Raw genomic sequence first — 16,709 nt, forward strand, 5'->3', positions numbered from 1 at the left:
AGAGCAACCCCCTGCCCCTCATGTCGAATTCTAGCTCCACACTTAACCAGACTTGTGGTCTAGGACACATTCTTTAATCACTCTGTGCTTTAGTTTGCTCACTGATAAATGAGATGATAGTACACCCTACCTTATGGAGAAATTGTGACGTTTAAATGAATTATGGTTGGATACACAATAATAAGAGAGGCAGCCTGAGTAACCAGGTGTTATTTGTAAATTCTTCAGGGAACTAAGGATTTATCTATTCACTCCTGTGATCATTTTTGTATTTAAGTTAGCTCACATTATTACTATTACTATTGTTATTATTATTTTTTAACGTAAACTCTGTGCCCAGTGTGGATCTCGAACTCATGTCCCCGAGATGAAGAGTCGCATGCTCTACCAACTGAGCCAGCCAGGTTCTCTGCGTTACTTCACATTAACTTCATCAGATTTTACTCCATTTTACTTACTGTTGTTAAAGATTAATAAATAGTTGTTTTGCATATTAGGGGTTCTTATCCTTGGTTACATTCATGACTGTAAATACTCAATACTGTTGTTGGTTGGAATATTAACTTTTTGTTGGATTTGGTTGTGAGGAATATGATGATTTTTGGCTCTATGAGTTATTTCTGAAAGGATGTGTGTCCACCTTATGAATTTTGCCACTGCTTTTTAGATACTTGGCATATCGAAATTTTATGATTGACACATATCGCCTAAACCCCCAAGAATATTTAACCAGCACTGCTTGTCGGAGGAACTTGACTGGAGACGTGTGTGCTGTGATGAGGTAAAACGCCTGACTTTTTCTCAGACGCTTCACTTCAGGTGGTTACTGATGCACTGCTGTTCAATGTTTGATTGATTAAACTCGATATTTTCTTTGTTAATAAAATACCTTAGTCACATTTCTTTTATTTAGGGGTTGAATGTATTTAATACCTTGGCGTTTTCTCCTCGTTTTAAGATTTTACCATTGACATCTTTTATTATATAATAAAATCATAAAATGACCAAGGATGGAGAGTGCAAAAGCTCTGTACATTAGATCTGTCTGAAGAAACAAATCAAATGTGAATCTCCTTCTTTGAATTTGGTCTGTGTGTGAGTTCTTTCACTATGAACTTAAATGAATATTTCTTATTTCTGTGATTGAAATAATTAGGCTTTGTACTAGGTATTGGGGTGCTATGCTGTCAACATTGAAAGTTTATAGAAAGTTTATAGAAATTGTCCCTCATTCAACAAACCGGACTTGTCAGTTAACTTTGTGATGGCTCATAGCCTACAGAGAATATTTACTTGTTTTATTGTTCTTATGTTTTAATGAAATGTAATGATGGTTACCAAGGAGATGGGGTACATTCTCTAGATTTTAACTTTCAGAGCTTTACTCTTCCAGGGTTCATGCCTTTTTAGAGCAGTGGGGGCTTGTTAATTACCAAGTGGATCCAGAAAGTCGGCCCATGGCAATGGGACCTCCTCCTACTCCTCATTTTAATGTATTAGCTGATACCCCCTCTGGGCTTGTGCCTCTACATCTTCGATCACCTCAGGTAACTAATTATTACACTAATATTATTATAATTCTGGCATTAGTAATTATTACACTAATAAACTAATATTAGGTATTATTCCACTATACACTGATTGTGTGAAACTTTTTCCCCTTTCTAACATTTGGAAAGTGGACATCCATCCACACATTCTTGAAAAGATCAGTATGTCAACCAGATTTTATATAGCCTTAAGTTAGCGTAACATGAGTCTAAGGTATAAATTGTTCTTCACATGAAATGGGAGAGCACATTAAAGAAAATTTGTTGTCTGTTTTCTCTGGGATTTAAAAAAGGCAGAAAAATGTTGCTTATACAGTATGTTGGAATGTATAGGGTGAAGGTGTGGGTATTTATTTTTTTAAATCTCCTTATGTATCAGTGTTAGACAGTGCTTTAATCTATCCCCTTGACTTTGTAGAGGTGAATACAGCCATTTATCATTTTTCCAACTCCTAGGTCCCTGCTGCTCAGCAGATGTTGAATTTTCCTGAGAAGAACAAGGAAAAACCAATTGATTTGCAGAACTTTGGTCTTCGTACTGACATTTACTCCAAGAAAACCTTAGCAAAGGTAAGGACTTTTTTCTAGGCACAGCTGGGCTGCAATCCAGCATGTCCTCTTATTTCTCCTTCTAAGGAGTGTCATTTTTCATAAGAAACTTACTTTCTGTAGTGTAAGAATATGCTCATTCTACTTAACCTGTTGGCATTTTATAAAACAACAATCACTTATCTTACCATTTCTTCTGTATGGTTAGAATATAGGTATTTTAAAGTAACTGATTAATATGTTAAAGAAAACAAGGAAAAGTGGAGAGTTTCAACATAATTGAAATCTATAGAAAGAATCAAATATTGTATAATTTAAAAATATGTCTGAAATTAACTCATTGGATGGTTTTAGCAGTAGGCTAAACACAACAGAAGACAGAATTAGTGAGCTCAGACAGGATAGTAGATATATTGAAACTGAAGCACCAAGGGAAAAAGAAATTGGATGAGGGTGAGGGAGGGGGACAGAGGGAATGGAGCACAAGGGACACGTGGGCTACTGTGAGAAGACTTCATGTTTAGCATTAGAGACCTGTAGGAAGAGAAAGAATGAAGCAAAAGTGATACTTGAAGATGTAGTGGCTAAACATTTTTGATTTAAAAAAAAAAGATACCAACTCATAAACAGTCTGAACAGATCCAAATTTGGATACAGAGGAAACTACATTCAGGCACATCATGCTTAAACTTACCTTAAAAAAAAGCCACATTGTGGGGGGTGAGTGGGGTTGGAGGACACATTAAATTCAAAGGAACAATCATAAAACTGATGCCTGACTTTTTTTTTTTTTTAAAGATTTATTTATTTATTTTGAGAGCGTGAGAATGAGAGAGAGAGAGAGAGCACATGACAGGGGGGAGGGCCAGAGGGAGAAGCAGGTTCCTCGCTGAGCAGGGAGCCCGATGCGGGACTTGATCCCGGGACTCCAGGATCATGACCTGAGCCGAAGGCAGTCGCTTAACTGACTGAGCCACCCAGGCGCCCTGATGCCTGACTTGACAGAAGCCAGAGTGGACAGCATAAAAACATTTTAAAGTGCTGAAAGTGAAGCTTTTGTTCTGGAGCTGTGTTTCCAGTAGAAGTACCTTTCAGGAGGGGAATGGCAATAAGGACATTGAGAAGGTGTGAGAGCATCACTAGCACACAGTGTAGGAAAACCGAGGGAAGGTTTTCAGGATGAAGGACTCTGATCCCTGATGGACGCACGTGACTAGGAAGGAAGCGGTCCAGGGCAATGGATGAATGTGTGGTTAAGGAATGTGGACTGTTGAAGCAGCGATGATTTTTGGGGGTTTATGGCATGTAGAAATGACCAAAATGGCACAGAAGAGACAATTAGATGGAGTTAAAGTCCTGATATCTTTTAGAAATGTGATCAAAATGCTGATTCAGGTTAGACTAATACTTTGGCAAAGCGTTTTGGAAGAGGCCTGGATCTATGCGGAAGAGGGAGGGTGAATGCCAGAAGAGGTCAACACCTGAGTCCGTGAGGAGAGGTTTTCTCCTCATTTGCAGTTGTATGAGAGGGTAGTAGGCTATTCAAACTAAGAATGATAGGTTTACAACATGAGAATGTTAAAGAGCAAACAGGGCTCAAGGCACAGGAGAGGAAACGGGAAGTACACTGTGTTACAGTTCCTCTACGAGATAGGATGTGTAATGTAGTATTTGAAGATGCACCGTGGCAAGTTGGACGGGAGGATTGTGAATCATAAGAGTAATTAAAGACCCGTAACTAAAAAGTTAATGATGGAGATAAAAACAATAAGACTCCAAAAAAGTTACTCCATAAGAGAGAAGGAGTGAGAAAGGCAGGGGATAGATGTGCCAAGTAGAAAATAGCAAGATGATAGGTGTACATATGTCCACGGGGATAGTAATAACCTTAGGTGTAAGTGGTTGTAATCCCATTAAGCAGCAGAGATTGTCAAATTGCATAAACTAAGTACAAGCCTATATTGTCTATAAGAAATCCATGTGAAATATAAGAATAAAAGAATGACAAAAGACATACCTTCTAAACATTAATCAAAAGAACACCAGAGTCATTATGTTAATTTTAGCAAAAGTAGACATTAGGACAAGTCATTTTACCAGAATTAAACCGTGGACATTTCATAATGATAAAGGAGTTAATCAAAAGGATATAATTGGTGCCTGGGTGGCTCAGTTGTTAAGTGTCTGCCTTTGGCTCAGGTCATGATCGTGGGGTCCTGGGATGGAGCCCCACATTGGGCTCCCTGCTCAGCGGGGAGTCTGCTTCTCCCTCTCCCAGTCTCCCTGCTTGTGTTCCTCTCTCGGTGTCTCTCTCTGTCAAATAGATAAATAAAATCTTAAAAAAAAAAAAAGACGTAATTGTCCTAAATATGTGTATAGTTAATTAAAAAACTTCAAAATATATAAAGCAAAAACTGATAGAATAGAAAGGAGCAATAGGCAGACACACAATTATAGTTGGAAATTTCAGTAATCCATTCTCAGTAATTGATACAAGTAGATTGAAAGTCAGTAAGAGAAGACTTAGATCAACACTGTGAACCAATATGACCTACTTGTTATGTAGAAAGCTCTATGCAAAATAACAGTAAAAGCCTTTTTTTTTTAAGGTTTTATTTATTTGAGAGAGAGAGATCGAGCGGGTTGGGGGATATTGGAGAAGCAGACTCCCCACTGATCAGAGTCTGATGTGGGGCTCAGTCCCAGGACCCTGAGATCATGATGTGAGCTGAAGGCAGACAGTTAACCAACTGAGCCACTCAGGCGCCCTGAAAACACATTCTTATAAAGTTCTTGGGGAACACTCACCAAAGTATATTTAGTTCTGAGCCATAAAATGGGTCTCAAGAAATTTTAAAGGAGTGATACTATAAAATGTGGTTGTATGATTTCATGCATGTGATATAAATGTGGTTGGCTATAACCACAATAAAATTAAGCTAGAAATCAAAACCAGAAAAACAATACAAAATTAATGAAATAAGGAGGTGGTTATTGGAAAGGATCAATAAATTTGATAAGCCTCTGAAAGAGTGATCAAGAAGAAAGGAGAGGACACAAATTACAGATCAGAAAAGAGAGACAGGGAGAGAGAGAATCTTAAGCAGGTTTCTCGCCCAGTGTAGAGCCTGACATGGGGCTCGATCTCACCACCCTAAGATCATCATAACCTGAGCCGAAATCAAAGAGTCGGAGGCTTAACTAACTGAGCCACCCAGGCACCTTTATGATATATGTTCTTACAAGAGATGGATGCTGAGAGATTTGCAGACAGAAGAGGAAAGGACAGGGCGCCTGGGTGGCTCAGTCAGTTAAAAATGTCTGCCTTTGGCTCAGGTCATGATCCCAGGGTCCTGGGATTGAGTCCCGCATCAGGCTCCCTGCTCAGGGAGCATAGGTTAAAATGAGGTGGCTATAAACTAAGGAGTTCTGAGGCAGCCACCAGAAAACAGAAGAGGCGTAGAATGAATTCTCTCCGAGAGCATCCAGAGGGAGTGCGGCCCTGCTAACACCATGATCTTTGTCTCAGTTGTGTTGATTTTGGACTTCCAGCTTTCTGAGCTGTGAGAGAATGAATTTTTGTTCTTTTAGGCCATCAAATCTGTGATAATGTGGTTACAGTAGCCGCAGGAAGCTTCATGCGTTAGAGTAACCTTGTATGTGTTATATCTGTGTATGGTGCAACACCTTCATGAGTATAAAATTCTAGGCCCACATGATTCTACTGATCCTTTTGTACCAAAATCTTTTTTTTTTTTTTAAGATTTATTGATGTATTTATTTGTCAGAGAGCGAACACAAGCAGGGGGAACAGCAGGCAGAGGGAGAAGCAAGCTCCCTGCGGAGCAAGGAGCCCAATGCGGGACTCGATCCCAGGACCCTGGGATCATGACCTGAGCCAAAGGCAGACACCCAACCGACTGAGCCACCCAGGTGTCCCTGTACCAAACATTTAAGGAAGAAGTAATACCAACCTATATAAACTCTTCCAGGAAATAAAAGTGGAGGGAACACTATTATAGCTAAATATAAATATATATATGTATATATATAAAAAACACACCCAGTCACTGAACCCCTGGCTATATAAATAAGTTTAAAAAAAGAATGAATATATACAAGAATATGCATGAATGTCCTTAGCAGCCTTATCCAAGATAGCCAAAAACTGTAAACAGTGATCAATCAAGCATATAATGGATAAATTGTGGTTTATTCAAACAATGTAATATTAACACAGAAATGAAAAGAATTGACTTCCTTTATGTAAAGTGTTTGGTTGAATGTCATTGACATAATATTAAGCCATACCCACAAACTCATACTGAATGGTTTTACAAAGTTCAGATCCAGGAAAAACTAACCTATGACTATAGAATTGAGAATAGTGTGTACTTACGTGGGTTGCTATCAACTTGAGGTTTAAAGGAGACCCCTTGGATGTTGATTTGAGTGGTTGTTACATGGGTGTATATGTGAAATTGTGTTTAACTTTACACCGAAGATTTGGGTATTTTATGGTACATGCATTCTACCCCAATAAATACAAACGAAAAAATTTCTAAAATCATGCAAAACCCCCCATAAACATCTCATGGGTCCTGTTGAGATTATGCACTCTTCCCAGAACCAGTTTTTATCAAGAGGAAAAACTATATAGCTGAGAGGTAGAGAAATGCTTGCTGTGCACGTACCCAGTAAATGCTGTCATGTGTAGGTTATAAGGATCTTTCCTGTAGTCAGGTTTGCCTTCTTTAGAATTTAGGTGAAATGTTAATGAATTTTGTTCCTCTTGGAGCTCCAAATCTGATTGATGGTCACTTCTGAGTTTGGTTCACTAAAAGATGAACATTGGTTGTTGTAAAGTAATCGTTAAGGAATCTGAACAATGTATTATGAATTATAGCTATATGCATTTTTTTCTTCTCAGAGTCATGTTGTGAGACTTGAATTCTACAATGCTTAGATTCCTCTTTATTCTGTAAAGGACTACTTACTTTTAGTACATTTTTTGCAAAAATTTCAGAATGGTATGTGTTGAATACCATGGAAACCACCTAGCAAGTCATAATTTAATTTTTACCCACAGTAGCACAGTTATGCAGAAAGGTTGAGTCAAATAACTTGAGAAGCTTTATTGTCACAAACAAGGAAATCACAGACCATAGAAATTTTCTCTTCGTTTATTAAATTGTAATCTCCCAAAATAAGAGTTTTCAGAGAAGGGCTGTGGTAGAATGTATATTTTGAATTAGTAACATTTACACATGAAGAATAATGTCAGGTATACCATACATCCAGTCCTCTGCTAGTCTATGAATGGAGCAGGGCCTACCAACTCAAGACGTATGAATCAATTCACAAATCTTAATTTTTACATAACAACGTTGGCTTTCTTTTACCCCCATGCTCACGTGAATTGGCAACTAAAGGGATTCTTATAGAAAGAGTGATTTAAAGTTTAAGGAATCAGTTGGTGATTATAGGTGTTAAAATTGAGAATATGAACTTGTTGCAGTTGGAATTAAGAATCCTTCAGAGTAATTTATATGTAGTATAATTTGTCTTTGAATCTTGGAAAAAGTACTTCCTTCAAGTTATACCAAATATTTGTATTATGTATAATATCATAGCCAATTCATGGTATGCATTAAAATATTGTAGCCTTTGTCGCTTCAAAAGGTATTTTTAAATATCAAAATAATAGGAATAATATATCTGAATGGTCTATGAGTCCTTGATAGACAGCAAGAAATCTTCAGAAATAAGTCTGCCTTTGTGTTAGAAGTTGAGTGTCCTTAAGTGTTTTATCCCTGTTGCTCAGGGACTTACTTGGTGGTTTGCATAAAATAGCCCCCTCTACATAGAAGGGACTCCTGCTGAGCTCCATGTTCAGCCTTTAGAAACGAGTACCTAATTTCTGGTTTTGTTTCTTTAGAGTAAAGGTGCTAGTGCTGGAAGAGAATGGACTGAACAGGAGACCCTTTTGCTCCTGGAGGTAAGCACGTTAATAGCAGAGCCCCATTACCACATAGGAGATGGGTACTTCATTTGTGTGAGCAGTGAAATATACCTTTGGAATTAATCCTAAAGTTTTTTGAACCATGTATTGAGTTTTAATAGAATTTTCTTGGGCCATCATTAAATACCATACCTTGAAGTGATGTACTGGCTATCAGTAGGGAAGATCAAGCCTGGATATGTGTTTTTTTGGCCCGGGTTGTGTTGTTTTGTTTATTTTAAATCTTTGCCAATATGAAACAAATACTAGAGCTTTGCAAAAGTAGTCTAGATTTCTAATTTTTCATCCAAAATTGGAAGATGTGGCAGTTCTGGCTCCTCATCCCCATGTAGCAATAATTGGCTGACCTTGAGGAGCAGATGTTCCTTTGAAGTGGAATGTTTCTTCAGATTCCAGTTTTCTTTAAACTTAGCCCACCTTGGTCATTGTTGATGCGTTCTCCGGTGCTTGTATGCATTTGAGTGTACGACCTCTGTATTTCCCAAAAGGATTCCAGAGAAGTAGATAAAGACATCTGTCCCTGAAAATACTGTTTTGTCCTTGAAAGCAGAACACTCTGGTAAACCAGTGATAATTCAAGATATCTTTCCGTCAACTTGTTGAATGCTTTTTGGATTTCTTCATGTCTTGGAGATTCTTGCAAATACTTACACAGGTGAATCTTAGCAATTATTTTTGCCCTAGAGAGTAAGAAGTATAGAATATTGGGTTCCATATTTATCAAGCATTTCTGAAGAAGGACCGTTTGTCTTTTGTCACAGAACAATCTTTGGGTAAAGTGAAGACTGTGTGACACTACTTAGTAGTTGAGGGTAGAATGTGCATGTGAGAGCTAAATTAGAACTAAATGAGGAAGTTTACTGTTTAATCTCTTAGGAATGCTTTTGCCTACAAAGAACTAAATCTAATTAGCAGTAGATTAAACCAAAAGGACATTGGTTTTTTTGTTCAACTGGCTGTCTTCAGATTGGCAGTTCCAACATTTTCTTTTTAATGATTTTATTTATTTGAGAGAGTGCAGGGGGAAGGGGCAGAAGGAGAGGGAGAAGCAGACTTCGGGCTGAGCAGGGAGCCTAACTCAGGGGCTCTATCCCAGGACTCTGGGATCATGACCTGAGCCGAAGGCAGACACTTAACCGACTGAGCCACCCAGGCGCCCCTCAACATTCTTTTCACTGCTCAAGTATATCATCAGGTTCCTAGCTTTTCTGTTGTTTTGTCCCACCTTCTTCACGTGTCCATGTTCTGTCTCCCTGTGTTCTCTTCTGGTCACAGGAAGGCTGGTTTGTTCCCTGGCTTCATATCCCCATTCAAAATAGGAAGAACGTTGGAAAGGGCCTTCCTGGGGCCTTTTCTTCTTGGGCTCTTCTTGAAATGAAAAGCTTAACCAGAAGCCGCTCATCAGTCTTTCTCTTCTACCTCATTGTTCAGAATTGGTCTCAGTGCTCACCAAGTACCACAGGTGATGCCGGGAAAACAAACATGGTTTTCTAGTTTCATTAGTGGGGTCAACCTGGAGGAAGGGAATGATTGTTGCTGGTGACTTACAGTGCCTGCTTTGTCTCTTAACTTTAGAGCAGTGAATTTACAGAGGCTGAGAGCTCCCTTTCAGTAGAGTATTCATGTGATCCAGACTTGTAGATCATGTGTAACATTTACAATTCAGAAATCAAGTATCAAATAGAAGATTAGACTAGGTCAGCAGTTGTCAAACTTTTTGGTCTCAGGATATACTTACACTCTTAAAAATTATATTGAGGACTTCAAAGAGTTTTTGTTTGTGAGCTTGTCAGTATTTTCCTGTATTGTAAATTAAAACTGAGAAAACTAATTTACTTAAAAATAACAGTAAACCCATTGCAAGTTAACATAACAATTTTATGAAAAATAGACTGGAAAACAGATATTACTGAAAAGTCTGGTGTTACACATTAGTAATATCTATAATGCCTGGCTTATTAGAATACAGCTGGATTTTCATATTTGCTTTTCCAGCATATATGTTGTTTTAATTTAAGTATATTAAGAAAATCTGGCATGACCTGCATCTGTATTTGGAAACAGAAAGAGTATCTTAATGGCCTTTTCAAATAATTATAAGTATTCCCATAGGATAGGCTTTCATGACAGGTATGTATTTTTCAGAATTCTAATTTTCACTTAATCGTTGGCAACAGATTCTCAGCTTTCTTTGAAGTGACATTTAATTTTTATTCCTTTTTTTTTTTTTTAAAGTAAGCTCCGTGCCCAGCATGGAGCCCATGCAGGGCTTGAACTCACGACCCTGAGATCAAGACGTGAGCTGAGGTCAAGAGTTGGACACTTAACCAACTGAGCCACCCAGGCGTCCCTCACAGTGAATTTTTGAGAGTCCTGTTTGCTTTTGAGAGCATGTCTGCTGGGCCATTGTGGTGGCGAGTACCTGTTAGTCTCAGATACTCGGGAGGCTAAGGCAGGAGGATTGCTTAAAGCCTGGGGTTCTGGACAGGAGTCTGCTATGCTACCTGGGTGTCTGCACTCAGTTTGGCATCAGTATGGTGACCTCCCCAGAGTGGGGGCCCACCACGATACCTGAGGCAGGGTGGCCTTGCCTGGTCAGAAACGGAGCAGGTCAGAACTCCTGTGCTGATCAGAAAACGTCCGCAAGATATCTGTGTCTCCAAACCATGGTGTATTAGCCATTTGTTCTAATAAAAACGGTCTTCTGTGCAAATGGCTAGTTGAGCTTGAAACTCAGGTGGTTGAACAGTGCTTTTCCTTCAGACCACCATCATGCTTGGATGGTTGATTTTTAGTCCTCTCGTGTACCTCACATTTCATAGTACCAAATACTGAAAACAAGTGGACTTCAATCTTTAGATTTATAAAATTAATAATTTTAAAGTTGGATTACTTTTGTGAGTATGTGGCGGTAAAGACTAGAGTGACCCTGAAGACAGTCTGGCGCTACTGCCTTGATCATGCGGAGGGTGGGCAGATCACTCACCACTGCTTTTGCACCGATTGTGCAGATGCCCTTATAATGAAAAAAGGCAGCAGTGTCCTGTTGTTACTAGGAAAATGGGTTGGTCTCTGGGCCCCCCTGAAAGACTGGTGCCCTGTGGGTCTTCAGGCCACACTGAGATACTGGACCTGCTGATGGCTCATGGTCCTGTACTGCTTTAATTTGGTTTTTTGAGTTGTTCCAACAGTTGTGTTTTTAAGAAGTTTTAGTGGTGTGTTAACAATTTCCTTTTTTTACACCCCTCTTCTACTTTTCCTTCTTTTCTCTTAATCTCTCTCTCTGGATTAAAATTCAAAAAGATTTCTTTTTTTACTACTATTTTAATGTACTCTCATCTATTCATTCATTATCAGTGATATGCAGAGAGCTTCTTTTCTGAGCCACCTTTTATTTATTTCAGGACTGTTTTGTCCAGTCCTATCTGCATGGATGTTAACTTAAAAGTTCCCAGTACTTGGAGGGAATATAATACACTTTCATATTGCTTTTTTAGAGTCTCTGGGCTCTGGGGAGAAATTTAGCTGTGCAGCACCAGTCTTATCGGTTCTTGTTCTTGCTACACACTGATATTCAAAATTTTCTCCTCTTCTACATTTAAGAATAGTGAATAATAAATACAGGAGTGAGGCCAGAATGGCTGAGCTGCTATTTACCCTGGACATATCCAAGAAAACCACAGTATCCTTACACAATAGTGCATTTTTTTCTCCTGCAGGTGGAACCTGTCCAGTGGTTGGGTTTTCTTTTAAACATGCAGTTGAATCAACAGGTATTGTTTTCGGTTATACAGAGGCTCCCCAGCAGTATTGTTACCACTAACACCTTCTATTTCTATAGTTTATTTATTGGTAATTAATAGCTTAAGAATTTGAAGTGGATTTATGATGGATTTATAACCAAAACCAGTTAATTTTTTCCTAATAAATACATAAATCTGGAAGATTTGTTAAGGTCTGTGGTTCCCCGCCCCCCGAAATCACACTATTTTATTAGACAAGTATATCACACAGGCAGCATCCCAACTATTTTAGACTATTCTTAGACCACCCACTTTTATTTTAACACCTTATTTGATATGGTCTCTCATCAAAGCACAGTTCTTATATGGAATGCTGTAGGTTATTATCAGTGGGTATGTTCAGTTCATTGTCTTATTACAGATTTTAGGAGGCATAGTTTCAGTTTTGCAAATAACCAATGTGGAATCTACACATGGGATGAATAAATGCAGTTTGAAAAAGACCTTGAGTTGGTAGACATGAAGGCTAATACAAGGCTTTATATTAGTTTTTTGAAAAAATATATTGCATAAGATAAAGATGATGGAGACTTGTCTGAGTAGATTTCATTTGTAAAATGTGTGAGGAATTCCAGGTATGCCACCTGAAAATGAGTCACCAATTTAAGAAGCCACGAAAGGCTAACCTGGTCCGTCCCATCAGTTTGAAGTTGCATTGACAGAATGAGGCTGCCAGAGTGGAAGAAGAAATGGCACCATTCTGTTCCATAGTGATGACAGAGATTTTTAAGAGAGGCTTTCACAAGTTAAGTCCACAGCTGATAATGTAGTCTTCCTGATCATTGTAATTGTGCCTGGGCTTGAAATTGACAAAACCTGAGTCTGGGAGCGTATCAGTTCTCCTTTGTTAACTTTAGTCTTTCTCATGCCTGCTTTGCTTTCTCATGCCTTGTATTTATTTTCCCTTAGATGACTAGTGGACATGGAATCTTGTACCTGCAGATAAAAGCCATGAAGGTTATTAACGTTGATCACTAGAAGAGTTCTTCACATACTTTATACTGGCTAGATCACAGAAACAGTAGCTTTGGAAGATAGTAAACAGCATCAAAGATTTCCTCATGGTCTGCATGTACCTGATATGTGCCTTTCCTTGATAGGTCACCCAAGAAATATTTTTTTCTGTATAATTTTGAATTACATTTTAGATGAGTATGTCTTCCAGTTTAAAAAAAAATACAGTTGTCTTGAGGAAAAGCCTTTTTTTACTGGGTGGTTTTTTACATTTGGAGCCAAGGAAAACTCACATTCTTTTCCTGGTCTAGTCCAGTTCCCTGTGGTTAAGTTCAGCAGGTTTTATTGGGCGCTGTGGCAGACTGCAGACTGAGATGGCTAGGCCATAGACTCTACACTGAAAGGATTTGTACTGTAGCGGGTCACAGAAACAGGTTAAAACACAGCACAAGTGTAGCGTCCTTAACTTCACAATTGGAGCTGTACCTGGAGTAAGTCCTTTCTAGAGGGATGGCTGTGTGACAGGTTGGGTGGATGAGACTCATAGCTTCCCGGGAATCGGACGGCTGTGTTGGCTGTAGTACATAGTATTTCTGGTGCAGAGCAGTGTGTCCAGAGGCACAATAACTAGGAAGAGTGTTTGGGATCAGGATATTTGTAGAACATGAAAGAGGAGAGAGAGTGGTGGAGTGGGCCAGAGCCCTGATCCTGTTTGGACTTAATTCCGTAAGATAATTATAAGCAAGGAAATAGTTTTAGGCAGAGGAGAGACAGTGTCATGTGTGAAACATAATTCATTCTGGCAATAGGAAGAAAGATGAATTTAAGGTTAGAGAGATAGGCGATTCTGAGAATCCAGTTAAAGAGCGGTGATGGGACCCAGGTCATAGCAGGAAGAATGAAGGTGTTTTGTAGTACTGTAAAATGTCTGCTAATATATTAGCCCTCCCCCTCCTTCCCAGCCAGTCTGTCACCATGTTCTGTTTGAAAACAAGTCTTCGATTTCCTGTTACGTAATGCTACCGTCAGTGCCCAGGCTTGGATCTTCACATTCCCAGCCTTACGCTTTTCTGGACACTGACTCTTTACTGAATTTTGCATGTCAAAGGGTTTCTTAGCTGTATTCTGGAAAAAACTTCCTGGACTTTCTTATTTTACTCTGGCTGAGGAAGAAAAAGGAAGAAAAAATTTTTAATAAGTTTATTTGAAAAGACTATGGTAGAGTATCCCAAGAAAATCTCCCCATAATCGGAAACATAAGATAGCCCCAATTATATGTTTCTGGCCCCAAGGACCCTAGGGAGAGAGATTGATTTTTCTTTTTTGTTACAATCTAGGTCTTTTTTCTAAGTAATTCCTTTTAGAACTACCTGAGGCCACTGGCTATCCAGAGGAAACCCAGAATTAGCCTTGTCATTCAAGAGATTTAATGAGTAAGACCATCTGCTGGTGGGGGTTTTGAGGAGTCCTCTACCACTCCAGCAAGAAGGCAAGCCTGGGGCAGCAGTTGGAGCCCTGGGTTAAGAATTTACTTAATAGGGGCACCTGGGTGGCTCAGTTGTTAAGCATCTGCCTTCAGCTCAGGTTATGTTCCCAGTGTCCTGGGATCGAGCCCCACATCGGGCTCCCTGCTCCGCGGGAAGCCTGCTTCTCTCTCTCTCCCACTCCCCCTGCTTGTATTCCCTCTCTCGCTGTCTCTCTCTCTGTCAAAAAAATAAATAAAACCTTTTAAAAAATATAATTTACTTAATAAACTTGGAAAGAACCATCTCACAAGCTCATCTCACAGTGTAGATCTGCAAATCAGGCTCTAGAGCAGGATTTTTCAGCTTCCTGCAATCCACATTTGGGCCAGATTTTTGTTGTGGTGGCTCTTCTTACGTGTATTGTACAGTGTTTAACAGCATCCGGGGCCTCTACCCACTAGATGCTAGTAGCACCTCCCCAAAAATGTCCCCAAGGAGGCAGAATTGCCCCTGGTTGAGAATCATGTAGGAATAGCAACTTTGATCAACCACTGAATACATTCTTTTTCTCCAATTAATTCCTTGATTTTCTTCATAACATTCTGTTCCTCTCCCCCTTGGACACTGCTTTTACTTTTTTTTGAAAGTTTTTCAGCATTTTTCTCTGACAGATTATGAATTTTTAAATTGGAAATTTACACACTTTATAAATTTTAGTACCAGTTTCTTAATTTCTAACAAAAAAGACTTGGAGTTTGAATGGGATTGTGTTGAACCTGTTATTCAGTGTGGAGAGAGTTGACATCTTAATATTGAGACTGCTGATGGATGAACATGGTGTAGCTCTTAATTTATTTAGATCTTTAATTTCTCTCAGCGTGCTTTATGTTTTCCAGCATGTTGATCTTACACATTCTTTATTATAATTATTCCTAGGTATTTCATTTTTGTTGTATTTTAAATACTTTTTTCCAATTTAAAACTTTTCATTGAAATAAAATTGAGTTTTTCTATTCCACGTCTGTCCTGTGACTTTGCTAAACCTTTTAGTTTTAGTATCTTTTTGTACATTTCTTTGGGTTTTCTATATAAACAATTGTGTTTATTAATGAAAGACAGTTATTCTCCCTTTTATATATGTATGCTTTTTATTTATTTTGCCGATTGAGATTTAATACAATTAGGAAAGCAGTCAAATCTACCTATTTTCTTATGGACTCTATAATCATTTTCATTATTTTTTTAAAAATCCGTGTAAAGAACAGTCACAGGCTTCTGATATTGTTACATATTACCTGATACTAAAGCTCCTGGTTTTTTTCTGTTGTAGGCCCTGGAGATGTATAAGGATGATTGGAACAAAGTGTCAGAGCATGTTGGAAGTCGTACTCAGGATGAATGCATCCTCCACTTTCTGAGGCTTCCTATTGAGGACCCATACCTTGAGAATTCGGATGCTTCCTTGGGGCCCCTGGCCTACCAGCCTGTCCCTTTCAGTCAGTCAGGAAACCCAGTCATGAGCACTGTTGCTTTTTTGGCATCTGTGGTGGACCCTCGCGTGGCATCTGCTGCAGCAAAAGCAGCTTTGGGTATGGACTTTCCTGAACCATGTAGCCAACGTAGTAGTTTCAGATAATGGTTTAATACTTTCCTTCATTTACAAGTTGTTTCAGATTTAAGTGTTATCAGCTGCTATGTTCATTTGAGTTATATAGCAGAAAATCAGACATTACCCCTTTATGTTATATTTAAAATACTATAATATATTTTTTTAAGATTTTATTTATTTGAGAGAATGCATGCACAAGCGGGGCGTTGCAGGGGAGAGGGAGAGGGAGGAGCAGACTCCACATTGAGCTGGGAGCCTGACTCGGGGCTCGATCCCGAGACTCTGAGATCATGACCTGAGCCAAAGTCAGATGCCCAACCAACTAAACCACCCAGGCACCCCTAAAATATAATAGTTTTAAAATTAAGAGCATTTATTAAGAATGGGAGGGGCAAAACAGAATTTTTGTGGTATATTTTGTGATTCATTTGGACTTTGACCTAACTAGCAAAAGAACAATTTAACATTGTTTGATTTTATTATAATTAGAACTTTCTCATGCTGTAAAACCCTTTCTTGGATTTCTGGTTGTTTAATCCTTGTTTGCTTTATTAATCTAGCCTGCAGAGTTAGATTAAGTTTGGGCAGAAATTTTTTTTTTAATTTTTTTTTTTAAAGATTTTATTTATTTATTTGAGAGAGCGAGAATGAGAGATAGAGAGCACATGAGAGGGGGGAGGGTCAGAGGGAGAAGCAGACTCCCTGCCGAGCAGGGAGCCTGATGCGGGACTCGATCCCGGGACCTGATCATGACCT

General features: G+C 38.8%; 1 protein-coding gene across 3 annotated transcripts in view; it reads left to right on the forward strand.

The window, feature by feature from the left end:
- Positions 1-16,709, forward strand: part of SMARCC1 (SWI/SNF related BAF chromatin remodeling complex subunit C1) — a 174,715-nt gene that overhangs the window by 89,411 nt on the left and 68,595 nt on the right. For all 3 annotated transcript variants that reach the window (XM_028095898.2, XM_028095899.2, XM_028095900.2), the window contains exons 16-20: positions 668-781; positions 1,394-1,547; positions 2,007-2,120; positions 8,038-8,097; positions 15,675-15,933. In XM_028095898.2, coding sequence (XP_027951699.1) covers positions 668-781; positions 1,394-1,547; positions 2,007-2,120; positions 8,038-8,097; positions 15,675-15,933 — 701 coding nt within the window. The remainder of the gene's footprint in view (positions 1-667; positions 782-1,393; positions 1,548-2,006; positions 2,121-8,037; positions 8,098-15,674; positions 15,934-16,709) is intronic.

This window comes from Eumetopias jubatus, unplaced genomic scaffold (genome assembly GCF_037043125.1).
Source record: "Eumetopias jubatus isolate StellerSeaLion01/CBP00866 unplaced genomic scaffold, mEumJub1_p1.0 scaffold_1, whole genome shotgun sequence".
NCBI classification, from domain to species: domain Eukaryota; kingdom Metazoa; phylum Chordata; class Mammalia; order Carnivora; family Otariidae; genus Eumetopias; species Eumetopias jubatus.